General features: G+C 56.6%; 1 protein-coding gene across 3 annotated transcripts in view; it reads left to right on the top strand.

The window, feature by feature from the left end:
- The first annotated feature begins 8,222 nt into the window (after positions 1–8,222).
- The window catches only part of KCNIP2 (potassium voltage-gated channel interacting protein 2), a 44,932-nt gene continuing 38,413 nt past the window's right edge, over positions 8,223–14,741 (top strand). For 2 of the 3 annotated variants that reach the window (XM_064144544.1, XM_064144542.1), the window contains exon 1: positions 8,225–8,419. In XM_064144544.1, coding sequence (XP_064000614.1) covers positions 8,347–8,419 — 73 coding nt within the window. In that variant the 5' untranslated portion in view covers positions 8,225–8,346. Of the gene's footprint in view, positions 8,420–14,741 lie in introns of all 3 variants that reach the window. The other variant, XM_064144541.1, reaches the window with a different exon arrangement.

Here is a 14,741-nt window from a genome sequence, read left to right as displayed (position 1 = left end):
TGTCTGGTGTGCACTGTTTATTCTTAGAGAGGAGAGTGGGGTTGCTGTGGGGGTGGCCTTGTCTCCCTTTGGTGGCATGCTGGCTGCAGCAGGGCTGTTGCTTGCCCTTGATTTCTTTCTGCCTTTGCAAAGGAGGTTGTCTTACAGCTCACTGATGCTTCCTCTTTGGTCTAGGTTGCAGGTACCAGACAGTAGTCAGCAGCCCTTTGCTGCTCACATGCCCCTGGCACTGCCAGTGAAGAAAATGAGCAAGGCAGGAAGCCCATGAGTGAGGGATGCAGACATATACCTGTGTACAGTATGGAGCTCTTTGCTGCTGTGGTGCCAGCAAACTCTTGCTCACACATTCTGCTGCAGATTTGACTGTTTTGGTGAACACTTTTACTACTGCTTGTGTTTTGAGGCCAGCTTGAACTGAGCAGAAAGTCCTTTAACTCTTAAGATTCAGCCTCAGGATGTGGCTGATGGCCCCAAACTTTCCCATATCTGATCTGAACAGTTGAGTGTAATTCATAACTCAGTCTATTATTGGAAAAAAAATGGTCTTGATGCTCAGGGAATGTGTGGAGAAATCAGATTGCTGCCTTTAAATTAGGCAGCTGCTGCAGTGAGACAAATATTTTACAAAATAACGACCAAATTCTAGAGGAGAAAAATTGAGTTTGAGCTAAACTTTGGAGGGAGTTATTAAAAATTGATTTGTAAATGCCGCTGTGATTTTTGGTATCATCTCTTCTTCCCCAGCTCCTGCAGGCCCCGTTTTTCATGCAGGCTTAAGATACAGGCAGCTCCTCAGGAGCTGAGTCTTCCGTGACTGGTTGTCAGGGGAAGCACCACAGCTTGGGCACAGGGTACCAGCCAGAGGCTGGTGGGAAGAGTCAGCTGCCTGCGATGGTTTGCCTGCTCTTTGGAGGTGCAGGAGCAGTTAACACCAGACCCCTGAGTTTCATGTACATCGTCCAGAGAGCAGGGTGCACCTTTGCCCACCTGCTCTGGTTTTCAGGTTTCTTCATCCTCTTCCTTACCACAGCTGTTAGGTGCTGGGATGCCAGCTGTGTGGTACGGAGGGTGTATCTCCATAGCATTGAGCCTCATGTGAGCGTGTCCTGGTGCCTTTGGGGTGCTTTATTCTCCCTGCCTGAAGATCTGCATGCTCTTCCCCTGCTCTGGTGTGTGGTGAGTATCAGTAGGAGACGCTTGCTGTCCTGGGAAGAGCTGTCTCCACAGTACATGCACAGGGAATCAGCTCCAGTATGTTCCACCTGCCTCCCTCATGGACATTCCCTCCTAGGGTGGAGCTGGTGTCTCTCTGCTCCCCACTCAGTGCACGATGGGCAGAGGGAGAGATGCCATTACCCCTGCCAAATTGTGACTGCTGTTGTGTGTGTTTGGGCCAGTGCATGGCCAGCAGGCTGCCGTGAGATTTACAGCTGGCTCTGGGCACTCGCAGGCAGCTCTCCATCTCGTTGTCAGCACTGATGCCTTGTGCAGATTTATTCTCCTCTCCTGTTTTATAGGCTGTGTTTTCTTGTTTGGTACTTGGGTTGAGCGGGGTTATGCTGGATGGAAGTTTGTCCCTCAAAGGTGATGGCTTGAGTGTTTTTGACACTTTGAGCCATTGCAGTAACCTGAAAGCAAAGGGATAAAGCCCAGCCTTGGGAGCTGCAGACATCCAAAGGCATCAGGGTAAGTTGGGCTTTTCCCTTAGTGGAAACTAATAATGCCTTTGCTGATGCTTTCAGTGGGAAGGCAGAACAGTAAATGATGAATGAAAGTCTGGGCCAAGAAGCTGAAGAAGGACTTCTGCAAGGCCTGTGGGATCTGGCATCCCAGGGGCTGCTGAGAGTCCTTTGTGTTGGTCAAAGCCCTGTGGTATGGTGTGGGTGAGCTCAAGGGGACACTGAACAATCATAGGGGTGACCCCAAATCAGCAGGACAGGCAGCATCCTTGGAGTATTGCTGGCTGCTTGCCTTGCTCCTGCTGTCTTTTTAGAGCATCTTTAGGTCACCTCTGGCAGGCGATCAGGGGTGGAGAGCTCAGTGTGGCTGTCACCTCTCAGGGTTGTGACTAAACTGCAGAGGGAGATGCTCAGAACAGGGCTCCCCCAGGCTCTGCCCTACTGCTGCCCACACACTATTCAGGACCAGCAGCTGGTGCACAGACAAGGCCCTGCCCCTTCCTGCCAGAATGGGGCTCCCCTGCAGCCCGCATCGTCTCAGTGCACCCCAAGGGGACAGGACAAACGCAGGCTCCCCTCTCGCAGCTCGGCGGCTGCAGGAGCGTGGGCTGGGCCACGCTCCACAGCCTCTGCCTTCCCGTGCTGTCCCTCCAGGGCTAATTGAATCATGTGGCTGGAAATTGAATCCAATTGAATAGATTAAATGAGCCGAGCTTGCCGCTCGCTGCAGCACAGCTCAGAGCCTTGCCAGGCTGCTGCCAGAGGCTGGGGGCTCCTGCGAGTCCCGTGGGCACACGGTGGAGCTCGGGAGACTGCAGGGAGACAGAACCCCACGGGGCTGGTTCTTGAGCTCTGCTTTGATAGACGAACCCTCAAACATTCTCTGTGACATGTAGCCTGGCCAGGTCCTGGGGACCACAGGTCACTCTGCTACAGGCATACACAAGTTGGGCTTTGTTTCCTCTCTGGAGCAATTAATGACTAATTAGCTGGAGCTTCCCTGCTCCAGGGTTCAGCCAGGGCCCTGCCAGTAGCGTGAGGGGGTGAGGATGGTCTAATGATCTATGGCTGTGCCCTGCTCAGCAGCTCCAAGCCAGTTCCTCAACTAGCCGATGACAAGTGACGTCCCAGCAGCATTGGTCTGTGTCACTCCAGACCCCACACCCTGCTCTCAGCCCCTCTGTTGTGGCCGTTGTCGGCAGGATGGGAGGAGATAGGCGACAGAGAGCAAGCACAGCATGGACGTTCCTCCAATGGAAATGAGCTTGGGCAGGGGGCCCTGCCCTGGCAAAGCAGGAGGGCACATGGCTGCAGCATAGACTCGCTCATGACGGAGATGCACACTTGCTTTCACAGCCGACCTGAGCTGCTGAAAGGGCCCCTGGTGTGACATCCACCGTGGTGTAAGGAGAGGCTGGAAGCAGTATCTGCTTCCTCTTTAAATAAAAGCTGAGCACACAAACAATTAGAAGATGCTCTATAACACTTATGAGACTTGAGGTGCCTCCTGAGTCTGGAAATGCTCTGGTCCAGTCTGCACTCTCTAAAACAAGTGCTTTTCTTCACCCAGATTTTGCATCTGGTATGCAGAAGTGGCAGAGAAACATTCAGGGTGCGCACAGAGTCCCCTGCAGCCTGCCCAGCAGTGGGGCTTTGCCAGGGAGTTCCCTCCTCGCTGGAAGTGTGGGCAGAGACAGATGACCCGGCAGAGGCAGATGGCTGACTTTCAAGGATGCAAAGTATGATGTAAAGTTCTTTCTTCTTCCTGCACACCCAGATTTTTCCCACCAGCTGCTTTGCATTTGATAAAAGAGGTTCCCTTTCTCTTGCAACGTTCCTGCTTGCAAGGCTTGCCCAGCAGCTTGCAGACATCTGTTCCTCCTCTAGCTTTACAAGATCTTCACCAGCCAAATTCTCCCCTAGAGCTGACTCTGACAATGTGTCCCACCTATGCATGGGTTTCTGCAAAGATGGGATCAGTCTTCCCCTCTGTGCCCTGAATCATGTCCTGCTGGGGCATCACCCCCTCTGGACCTGCTGGTTTGCTGTAGCCACTCCTAATCGTCAGGACCCCAGGACTGCCCAGGAGGTGGAATGGGCTGCCCAGGGAGGTGGTGGAGTCGCTGTCCCTGGAGCTGTTCAAGGCAGGATTGGACGTGGCACTTGGTGCCATGGTCTAGCCTTGAGCTCTGTGGTAAAGGGTTGGACTTGATGATCTGTGAGGTCTCTTCCAACCCTGATAATACTGTGATACTGTGATACTGTGATACTGCAGAGACCAAGGAGCTCATCTAGGTCTTGTACCACCCAGATCTGTTAATCATGTGGATGTAGTAAATACTGTGGTTTATTCCTGAGGCCATTTGCCCTGCCTGGAGCCCCCCACCAGCTGCTTGCAGGGCCACCAGTATGTCCTTCCTTGGGGCTGGGGGTTTGCAGGGGCCCTGGGAGGAGAACAGCCCCCATTACTAACCTGTTCATCTCTGCCTAAGGCTGCTGTTTGCTGGCATTTATTGCAAGGGGTGAAGCTGTCCTAAGTACCTCCTACTTCTGCCCTCTGCTCCTAGAACCAGCCCCTGGGTGCAGTGACCTGTGTGCCAGCCAGAAGCTGCCCAGGACCCCTCTCTGCCAGGGGATCAGAGCTGTCCCTTACCATTGAGTGTAAATCTGATGCCAGGGCACCAGGCAAAATAAGATTAATGGCATCTGCTGAAAGCACATTCTATTGATGACCAGGGCTTTAAAATACTGTTAACAGTGGATAAAATGCCATGATTTAGAGCACTTGGCAATTACATCTCTGTTTGAAATTTCCTAACGACAGGATCAGACTCTTGAGTCCTGCTCTCTGCTTTTCCAATAGAATTAGTAAGAATGGAGCTATGCAATTAGACAGCACGCAGGGTGGCAGGGCAGATCCATGCCTTCTGGCACCTAATGAAGTGTTAAATTGCATCTTTCCCAGTCCCTGTCTCCCTGTAACAGCCACAGCAGCCTGTTTGCAGGGCTTGTGCCTGAGGGCAGCCCCTCACACCTTTCTACCCCAGCCTGGTGGGATGTGGACCCCAGGACTCCTGTCTCCTCTCAAGCTCTTCTTGCTTCTGTAGATGGGAGTAGTTCAGGATCATCTTGAGCTTTGTGTAGAGCCTGGGTGTTTCAGCAGGGTTCCATGGGGATATATGTGTCACCCCAGAGCTGAGGGGGTGCCAATGGGGAGTTGGAGGCATAGATGAGGCGATAGAATTTGCCCCATATAGCAGGGTAGATGTCCTGTAGAGGAGCAGGGATGGTTGTCTGTGGGCTCAGCTTCGTCCAGCTTCAGTCTGGAAGAGGCTGCTTTCAGCCTGCCACAGCTCTTGCCTGCAGTGGGGTCCTGCATCCAGTGCTCTGGACAGTACTGGAGCATCCCCAAACCTGGCCCCATCCCCAGCTACTGCTGACAAAGCTGTGCTGGCTGCATGCTGACCTGGAGACAAACACCACCCCTGGACGGTGTGATCCCACACAGTTTCCAGCCCTGGCTCAGAGGCGTTCCCAGCTGGAGCTCCCCTCTCTGGGGAGCAGCGATAATCCCGTGCAGTTGTCTTCTATCAAAGTGCTGCCACTGCTGACAAGGTGACAGAGAGGCTGCTTGTGCCCAGGCAGGTGGAAACAGGTCAGTTCTATCACAGCGAGGGTGGATGGGTGGTCCCAGGGACACCTGACTCTGAGACACACAGCCAATGGTGCACCTCAGGGTGCAGCACCTCTTGTGCTCCCAGGTCACCTCTCTGCTTGAGTCTTGTGCCTGTCCACCTTTGTTCCACGCTGCTGCCGGCTGTGCCAAGCCCAGAGGCTGGTTTCTGTGGTCCTGTTTTCCCCATGAATGTCTGCTGCTCTCACATAGATATGTTCAGGGACTCATGTGCTTCCACAGGGCCCCTGCCCACCCCAGCAGGCTGGATCCAGCCACTTGCCCATCCTACACACTTCTCTGGGCATGGAGAGGTGGGCTTTATGGTGAACTGTGCCCCATTTGCTGTGGAGCCTGTGCCACTTCTCAGCCATCTGGGCCATGGCTGGCCCTCCTTCCCTGTTACTCCTTGTAACTGGGATCTGAGGTTTCAGGAGGTCTTTCCATCCTCTGAAAACAGCTAATGTGGCATCCTCTGCAGTCACACAAACCACCAGCCCTCCTTGCAGATGTCTTCTTACTGCCCTGAACCTGCTAATTGCTTCCATGGTGGAAATGGCCAGCAGCAGTGCGTGGGGTTATGCAAGGCGTGAGGGTGTTGATTAAAGACTTGGATGCTGCTGAAGTGATTTTCCTTCACCTGGCCCAGCCTTTCTGCATCCACTGCACGTCCTGGTGAGACGTGTCGCAAAGGACCTTCTCTGCTCGCTGCTGTGACTGTGCCCGTCCCTGGCCAGATGTGTTTGCCAAGGCGTCTCTGCACCTCATGTACCTGCAGCAAGGGCCCCTGCCTGTGTCTGGTCTCATTCCTGCAGCTGAAAGGCAGCAGCAGCCAGCATGAGCTGCTCCCACCCTCGTGTCCTGCAGACCCACAGCTTGCAGTGCCCAGAGGAACATTTAAGTGAGGGCATTGCACTTTTCCCAAGCAGAGAAAGGCACAAAGGCTGTGAATCCTGGCAGGATGCCCAGCCCTTGTGTCTGTAAGGAGAGGAGCTGTGACCAGCCAGCAAAGTGAGCTGTGTCCCCTGTTTTCTACACTGGGGGTGTGGGGGGGATCCACTCTGTCAGCCTGGCCCTGGAGCTGCCCCATCCTACTCTGTAGTACCCACCAACCTGCCTAACTTTACCCCTCTCCCCAGCCTGGCAAAGCATCTCTCACTTGCCTGCAGGAACAGGCGCACTTAGCTGGGATAAAAATAGCTGTGTTTGCCTCCCAGTGGACCAGGGATGGCAGAAGGTGAAAACTTCCCTTGTGCAGCTCTACTCGGTCCACCACATCTATGGTGGTGTGGACCCACAGGATGCCAGAGAATGGGGTCGGTGAGGCTGGGCACAGCTCACACAACCTGCCCTACCGAGGCTGTCCCTTTGGGACAGTGCTGGTGTCTAGGGGCTGCCAAGAAGATGTAGCCAAAGATGCAATAGAGACAATGGAAGAAGGAGGGCAAGGAGCAGCAGGATAGACAAACCTAGCACCACAGGGTGGCCCCAGGCTGGCTGGGCTTTGGATAAGTAGAAGAGGCATCCATCACCAAGACTGTCCCGGGAGTTTCTCTCCAGACGGGCTACATAGATGGGCTCTGTGGTGGTGGCCAGGCCACAGGGAGGGCCAAGGGAATGTGTTTAGTTCTCCAAGCATTTGTCTGCTGCGTTTTCCTCGCTAAATGGCTCTTATTTTTAGATCCAAGCAGTTGCTAAGCATCGCTGCCTTGCTAAGGCGGCTTCTTTCATGGCTTGACACCACAGCACGCTGACAACACGCTGCCACGTGAGCGCCGCCCTCCCTCCTCCGGCTCCGGGTTCCCTTTCTGCCCTGCGGCTCCCACGGGCAGGGGGGACCCGGACAGGGCGCTTCAGCCTGCCCCTTAGCTCCTCATCTCCTCTGTCTGCCTGCACAGATCAGAGCGTGAGGAGAGGAGAGGGGGGAAACGCTGGGATCTGAGCAGCACCCAAGATGTGCCCAGGTCCCCTGGCATGGAGCAAACAGGCAGCACACGGACAGCAGCGTGACAAAAGCCTCTGGCTTTGCCTGCGTCAAAGACTCTACAGTACACTTCACATCTCTCAGGATGGCATCAGGCACAGATGGTGGCAAATAACTCGGGGGCACCAATGGGACCTCCAGTGCCAGATGTACCGGTGGGGCTGTGAGCTCCTCTCTTGGCAGCGCTGTGCCTCTGCAAGCGCCCCTCGACTGTGCTGCTGCCCTTCACTAGGGCTGCAGGACGCGGAGGAAGATCGCTGCCAAAGGCGCCGACTTTGCACGAGGAACTCCTGCTTGGGGTGAGGGGCAGCAGAGAGGACCTACCTCTGTGCTTGCGTGCAAGCGGCCGGGCCGGGCCGGGCCCCCGCACCTCGGCTGCACACGCCCTCCGCCTCTGACCAATCACCCCAGGGGGAACGCAGCTGGCCCCTAGGCTGGGCAGGGCTGGGCTCCCCCTTCCTCTGTTGCTCCTGGGGGTCTCAAGGCATAGCTTGAGGTGGGCACCGACACGCCGGGCTTGGGGGACCATCTCCTACTATGGTGTGAGGGTCTACACTGCCCTCATTGCCCGGCGCGTTTTGCTTTCCCATCCATTTTCCAACCCAGTTCCTCACCCCCGGGGCTCACCGGAACCCCGGAGACCCCACCTCGGTGCAGCCCGGAGCAGCTCCCTCCCTGCCTCTTCCCCGGAGCCCCTCCCGCTTCCCCGGGCCGTGCCTCAGTTTCCCCAGAGCGGCGGGGCTGGGCCGGCGACTCTCGGGAGGAGGCGGAGAAGGACGGAAGAGAGGGGGCGGCCGAGCCCAGCCCCGGCGGCGGGGAACGGGGCGGCTGCGCGGTTCTGCCTGCCGTTCCGAGCCCAGCTCCCCGGCACCGCCAGCCCCTTCCTGCTGCCGCGGTGAGTGCGGCGGGCGGCGGGGCGGGGGCAGGCGGCGGGCGCGGGCTCCCCCTGCCCGGCGGCGGAGCCCGTGCGCCCCGTCGCGGTTCCCCCCGCCGCTCGGCGGGGAGGGAAGATGCGGAACAAGGGCAGGAAGGAGAGCCTGTCCGACTCCCGCGACCTGGACGGCTCCTACGACCAGCTGACGGGTGAGTGCCGCCCGCCGGGGAAGGTGCAGCAGCCGCGCGGGACCACGGCGCGGTGGCAGCCCCGGGAACCCCGAACCCGGCACCGGGCAGCTTGGCCCCTGCCCGCTTCCAGACCCGGCTGAGCCCCGGTCCCCTGCCCGCCCCGCTTCGCCGCACGCTTTGCCTGGGGAGAGGGGTGCACAACCCCGGCGCTGGGGACAGTCCCGGGGTCGGGAGGGGCGGAATAAGAGTCGGTCTCAGCTGGGCGGAGGTTGCGGCGAGGCCAGTTTGCACGGGAGAGGCCCCCGCCGGGCAGTGGGATGCTTGAATTGCTTTTGGCCGCCCTCAAGTTTACCCTCCCTCACTGCTGTTCCCAAGCTCCTCGGGACACCGAGGTCTGGCGCTGGGCTTTCTCCGCCATGCCTTGGAACTCCCTGCTGCACCTTGGGTTAGCACGGCAGCGGCCTGGCAGCAGGTTCCTCCGGGAATGGAGAGGCTCACTCTTCTTAGCAGACCCCAGAGCCTCCTGTGCTCTCCACCCATCACCCGGTGTCCCGTAGAGCATCTCCTTAGGTGTTCTGCCTGCAGGATGGGATGGCCATGGGACAGCGAGGCCGAGTATGACCCAGCTGTGACCCTTATGCATGCTCCTCCATTCTTTGCCCCAGCAGGGAATTTCCTGGTGTCTCACCTCCCACCACAACGTTTGTTCATCCACAGCACTTCATGTCCCACTGTCCAGTAGAGAAGCAGCTGGGCTGGAGCTGATGACACCCCTCCTTCCCCACGTGTTCTCCATGGATCAGGCCAAATCATGTCCTCTTTTAGGGTTTCTGTCGCAGCAGCTGTGAAATGGGGCAGCAGTTCTTGTCAGTCTCCCCGAACTTGTGGCAGAGCTGAGCCTGTCCATAGCTAGTGGGGTTGAGGACCCTCAAATGTTGCAGGCACTGGAGTGTGTGTGTGCAGGCAGCTCTTCTGAATCCTGGTGATGCATTTTCTTGTCACAGTCTGGAGTGAATTTCAGGCTTTGCCCTGGAATTTGGAAGAGGTGGTGGTAGCAGGGCAGGACCCCTTCTCCACTTTCCTGAGCAGTCCCACATATGGGGAACACTGTTTGCTGCCTGCCCAAACGTGCTGCAGGGAAGATATTTTTGAGCTGTGTAGGAACTTGGAACCCACACACAACTTTTGGTTTCTCCGGTAACTTTAAAATGTCCATATGGATTTAAATCAAACCAAGGTTAAAAATAAATCCCAGTCTCTCCAAGGCTGAGACCTTTTATGCCTGGGCTTACTTCTGAGTCAGACATACTGCAGGAACCTGGGCAGAGTGGAGCTGTGCTGCTGTGCCAGCCCCTGCCTGTGGGGATGGGGATGTTTGGAAGCTCCGGAGAATAAGGCTGGAAATACCTACACCACTTTTTGCTGTGGGAAACAGGGGCCTTGGGAGGGCATGTCACTCGTTTGCCATCGCTGTCAGGTCACTGACCAGCCAGGGCAGAGCTGTTGCTATTGCCAGTGACCGGGGAGAGAGCTGCTCTTGGTAGCACCACTCTCCTTGATGCTGGCTGAACATGCTGAAGCTGTCCCTCTCTGTGGAGGGAAAGTTGTTTTTCTCACAGAAAAAAGTAAGTGATGCAGGCAGGAGGAAAGGTGATGCAACCCTAGCTCTGAGGATGCTTTAATAGCTGAAGCTCCTGCTTGCTAACCTGGCTTAGGCTGTTCCACTTCCTCAGGGATGCATTAAGGAGCCAGGACCCTGCCATGGGGCTGTATCCAAGCCCCAGAGTGAAACTGGCAGAGCCAGCATGGGTTTGGCCAGCATGGACTTATCACCGGGTGTTTGGTAGCTTAGCTGTTCTTGGGGATGATCATGGGCAGTTTGGAGCATTTCTATGGGGACTTCCATCCATCAGGGTGCATCAGGGTCTGGGGAACATCTGCCACGCAAGACCTGTTAACCAAAGCCAGGAGACACAACAGTCCCACAGCAGCTCCAGTGACTGCTGGTGTGCATGGGGACAGCAGCTGCTCCTGTCCTCCACATCACTCCCTGACACCAGACCTGGGGGTGATGAGATCCCTATCTATGCACACCCAGAGAAGAGCTAGCAATACTGTCCAAAAAAAGGAGAGAGGCAAAGAGGAAGCAGAATCCCCAGCCATACACAGGGCAGAAACTCCCCACACCTTCTGCAGCAGCACCTTGAATTTCAAATTAGAAAAGCTGCTGAAAGTGGGGGTGCACTGACAGCCCCCCCTTCCCTGTGGCAACCTCAGCACTGCCCACTGTGCCTATCCCTGTCCAGAGCTGCCATGCAGCACGTGGATGTGCGTGTGAGAGGTGAGAGCACCCGGGTGAATGAAAGCTGCCTGCATGTGAGCAGCAGGGAGAGCGGCACTGGCTATGTGTGCCAGAGGAACGCAGACTGGCAGGGCTGTGGCCACCAGGATGGACTCTGCCCATGCTTGGCTGTTACGCCATGGCATGGGGTGAGGCCAAGCATCAGTCTGCAGGTGCCCAGTGGCTGAGCCTGGGGCTGGACTTGCCCGAGTGTCAGGGAGAGAAATGTTTAGGTTATGCCAGTAGGAAATTAAACCAGTCCATTTCTGAGGTATTTAGATGACGCTAGCGAGAAATAAAAGCCATCCATAAATTACATTATTCCTCCAGCCCTCTAATGACATAAGTGATTAGTGTGCAAGCAGAGCCCAGAGCCAGTGTCTCAGGACTGCTCTGGACATGTCACTCCGTGCGGCAGACATGGGAGCCTGGTGCCGCTTTGCCCTGAGGAGCTCAGGTACTAAGTCCCAGCCCCAAATCCTGACAGCGCGAGAAGGGGGGGGGGGGCAGAGGTGTCTTTCCCTCCTGCCCACTGCTTTGCAGGGATGTGTAGGCAGTGGGGCTGCCCCAGTCCGAGTTGGGGGGAGCGGGAGCAGGTGCTTGGTGCCCCATCTCACCTTTCAGGACAAGCCTGTCGCAGCTGTGCTGTGTCCTGGGAGTGGACTGGCACACACTGGCACAGGGTCAACACCCGAGTTGTTTGGGGTGGGTCAAAAACCCTAGTTGTGTTTTGGAAGGATGAGGGATTCATGTCCAGGTCTTTTGGTCACCCAAAAGAGGTTAGGAGGCTCACTTTCAATCCCTGCATTTTCACTCCTGCTTTCTTCCTGCCATTGTTGTGTTTCGAGGTCTTGAGCAACCACTTTGCTCCACCCCACAGGCAGATGCACCATTCGCAGTGGGTGAGCAATTGCTATAGAGACCATCTGCAGAGCTTTGGGATCCTTCTGCCTCCCGAGGCACGGCTGATGGATAGGGACTTCCTAACTCTTAGCACCTTGAGCAGCCCACCCAGTGAGATGAAAGCCGTAGGTACCAGCGTAGTGGCAGCACAGCACCTGGTGGAGCTCTCCTCCCTGCCGGGAGGGAGGGTGTTTCAGAGGCATCTCTCTTAGTAGCAGTAAGAAAGGAGACATGGGGCCAAGCTGTCCCTTGTAAACATGCTGAGGGGATGATGGGTCAGTGGAGTTGGCAGGAGGACAGCAGGAGCTAAGCTTTGGTCCCTGCCATGGGGTAAAGCTGAAGAGCCATGCCATAGTGATGCATCTGCTGCAGGAAGGTACCAGTTGATGGGCAGATCTAGGGCTGCGCCAGAGGCTTGTTCTGCTGCTGGCAAACCCGAAGGCTCCATCGTGGCTGCTTGCAGCCTGTGATCAGCCAGGCAGGAGGAAAATCTCCATCAGCTTGCTGTAGCACAGGACTTCCACCTGCAAGCGGAGTAATTAATTTCCCAGAGTGTGGAGGGGGTGTCAGCACTAGCCTGTCCCAAGTAATAGTGTGTAGGAGGAAGACCTCGGTTCTGCAGCTGGAGGATGGAGTGACGGAGCTGATGGGGTGGGAACGAGGGCAAGAGGCAGGCAGGGGCCAGCCAAGCTGCAAGTGTGAGTGGCAGGTTGTATGCTGTGGCTGCCTGCTTGGATGAATCCTAGGGAGAGGAACTGGGATAGGGAGTGTGCCTGAGACCATGGAAGTGCCTTGCCCATGCCCAGAACAAAGCTCCTTCTCCTGCCCAGTTGCTTTCTCAAGCAGTACAGGGTGCATGACCACCCCACTCTGTCCTGTCCATGCAGGTCTGGCAGGACTGGCTGCCTGCCATCTCTGTGGCCAGCAGCACACATGGCTGGTCTCCCCCTCCTAGAAACAGCCCTCAGGAGGAGTGACAGGCACAGCAATGTCCTTCCTGTGGGGTGGTCTGACCCCTGGGAACAGAACATGCTGCCCATTCCATTGCTCCCTTACTAACCTGACTCCTCTGCACTGCTGCTGCTCCACATGGTCTCCCTCCCCTTGCCGCTTCTGCTCCTGTTGCCGGGAGGTGAGGCTGGGCTGGAAATTGGGCTGACCTTTGAGCCAGGTACCCAGCCTCGTCAGGAAGCCCCCGAGTCATGGTGGAGTACAGTGGGGAATGAAATCCCACTCGTGCACTGGAGTGGGGGCTCCTGTGGAGTCCTCTCTGTGCTCTGCACTCGACAGATGCTGCATGTTCCTGAGGTGATGGGAGCACTGCCTCACTCTGCCGTGTCTATCTGCTGTCTCCCGCTCTCTGACATTGTATCCTCTCTTCCTCTTCGGTCTTTGCTGTCCTGGCTTATCTGCAGCCCTTTGATGCTGGTGAATCACCACTCACAAGGTGTTGTGGCCCTTCCTGACCAGAGGCTGCGATCCTGGGGGTCCATGCCAAAGGGGTGCTCCTCTGAGCCTGTGCCAGGGCAGAACCACAGGTGGGGTGAGGAACCTGTGGGCAATGTTGTTGGGTTCCACTGCCCGCAGGCAGGTTGGGTTTCACAGGTGGAGAGGCTGGTGTTGAGGTTTTTGGCAGCTGCTGCATCCTCACAGGCAGAGAGAGGTTGGAGCCCATGGAGAATTGGTGGCCCAGGATTAATTGACAGGAAGTTTGTGGGTTTGGTTGGGGCAGCTGAACAGCTCATTTCTGCAGGTGCTAGTGCATAATTTGTGGCTGTCACAACTTGGGCCAAGGCTGTGGCTCCATAGCCATGCACCAGCAGGGAGAGGGTTGCTCTTTTGCTGTCTGAGTGGGAGCAAAGAGAAGTTTTTCCCCATGGTTGGCTGTGTCATATCTGGAGAAGACGCCCAGACTTGGTGGTGCTGCTCTCCTGCTGTGTGCTGTACTGAGACCAGTTATCCCTGGCATTACTGAGGCTGGGACAAGAGGAGGTTTGGAAGGATGAGCAGAGCTTGTTGGAGCAGGTTTCCCCTGGGCCATACAGGTCCGTACATCGTAGCTGAAGCTGAGCCTCATGCCCTTTTCTTGCAGCTGGGGCATCAGAGTGTCACACCAGCCCCAAAGGACAGGAGAGATCCCATTAGTGGAGCTTCCCCCCCGACTTCCTCCCTGGCTCTGCTCATTAGTGGTGTTTTCATTAGGAGAAGTGGTTTGGTTTTGTTTAAGCCAAATTGCTGTGCTTGGGAGATGATAAATCCATCTGCTGGCAAATCACTCTCCTGCCGCCGGGATGGATCCCAGCCCTGTGCTTTAATCGTGCTGCGGATGAATGAGCCTCTAGTGAAATGAATCTCCCTGCTGTGCCCTGCCAGGGGGGCTGAGCTGGGTGGGCTGCCTCTCCGACACCACGGTGAGGGACTACTGCTTGGGGCGGGGGGGCTCTAAATCCTCTGCTAAGGGTTTGCAGAGGAGCAAGTGACCTGCTGGGCCTGGTGCAAGTGGCTTCATTGCGAGCGAAGGGAGAGAGGAGCTCCTTTCCGTGTGGCAAGGGCTGCGGGTGGGTGTGGGGATTCTGTTCGACCCAGCGTCCATGCCAGAGCGCTTTCCTGGCAGCCAGGGCTGAGTGGGTGCCACGCTATGGGGGTGAGCAACAGGACAGCGCATGGGACAGGATAGAGAGGATGGAGTGGCCCTGCTCTCGGCAGTACCCTACAAGCAGCTTCGCAAAGGGGATGTGGCAGCAGGGCTGTGCCGGGCGGGAGGCTTTATCAAGGTTCTCCCATCCCCACGCCGCGGTGGCTCTGGCTCCTTGCGGCTTGTAAGTCAATTCGTCTTCCGCTTCAAACGCGACCGGGTGGTGCAGCCTCCCGGGGCGCGGCGTGAGTAATTAGCGTGTTTGGAAACGGAGCCCGGCAGGAGAGGAGCTGGGGGCAGGACGGCTGCTGTGCTCAACGGGAGCTGGCAGGGATGCGGCGTCTGGGGGGCTGTTACCTTCGCTGTCTATGAATTTGGGTCTTTGTCAATGTTTCTTCTCTGGCTCAGACAGGGCAAGTCACCCATGGACACCTGTGGGCAGGAGCGTATGGGTGCCAATG

This window comes from Pogoniulus pusillus, chromosome 6 (assembly GCF_015220805.1).
Source record: "Pogoniulus pusillus isolate bPogPus1 chromosome 6, bPogPus1.pri, whole genome shotgun sequence".
NCBI lineage: Eukaryota > Metazoa > Chordata > Aves > Piciformes > Lybiidae > Pogoniulus > Pogoniulus pusillus.
Note: the sequence above shows the minus strand (reverse complement) of the source record. Positions and strands in the feature narration are given on the sequence as shown.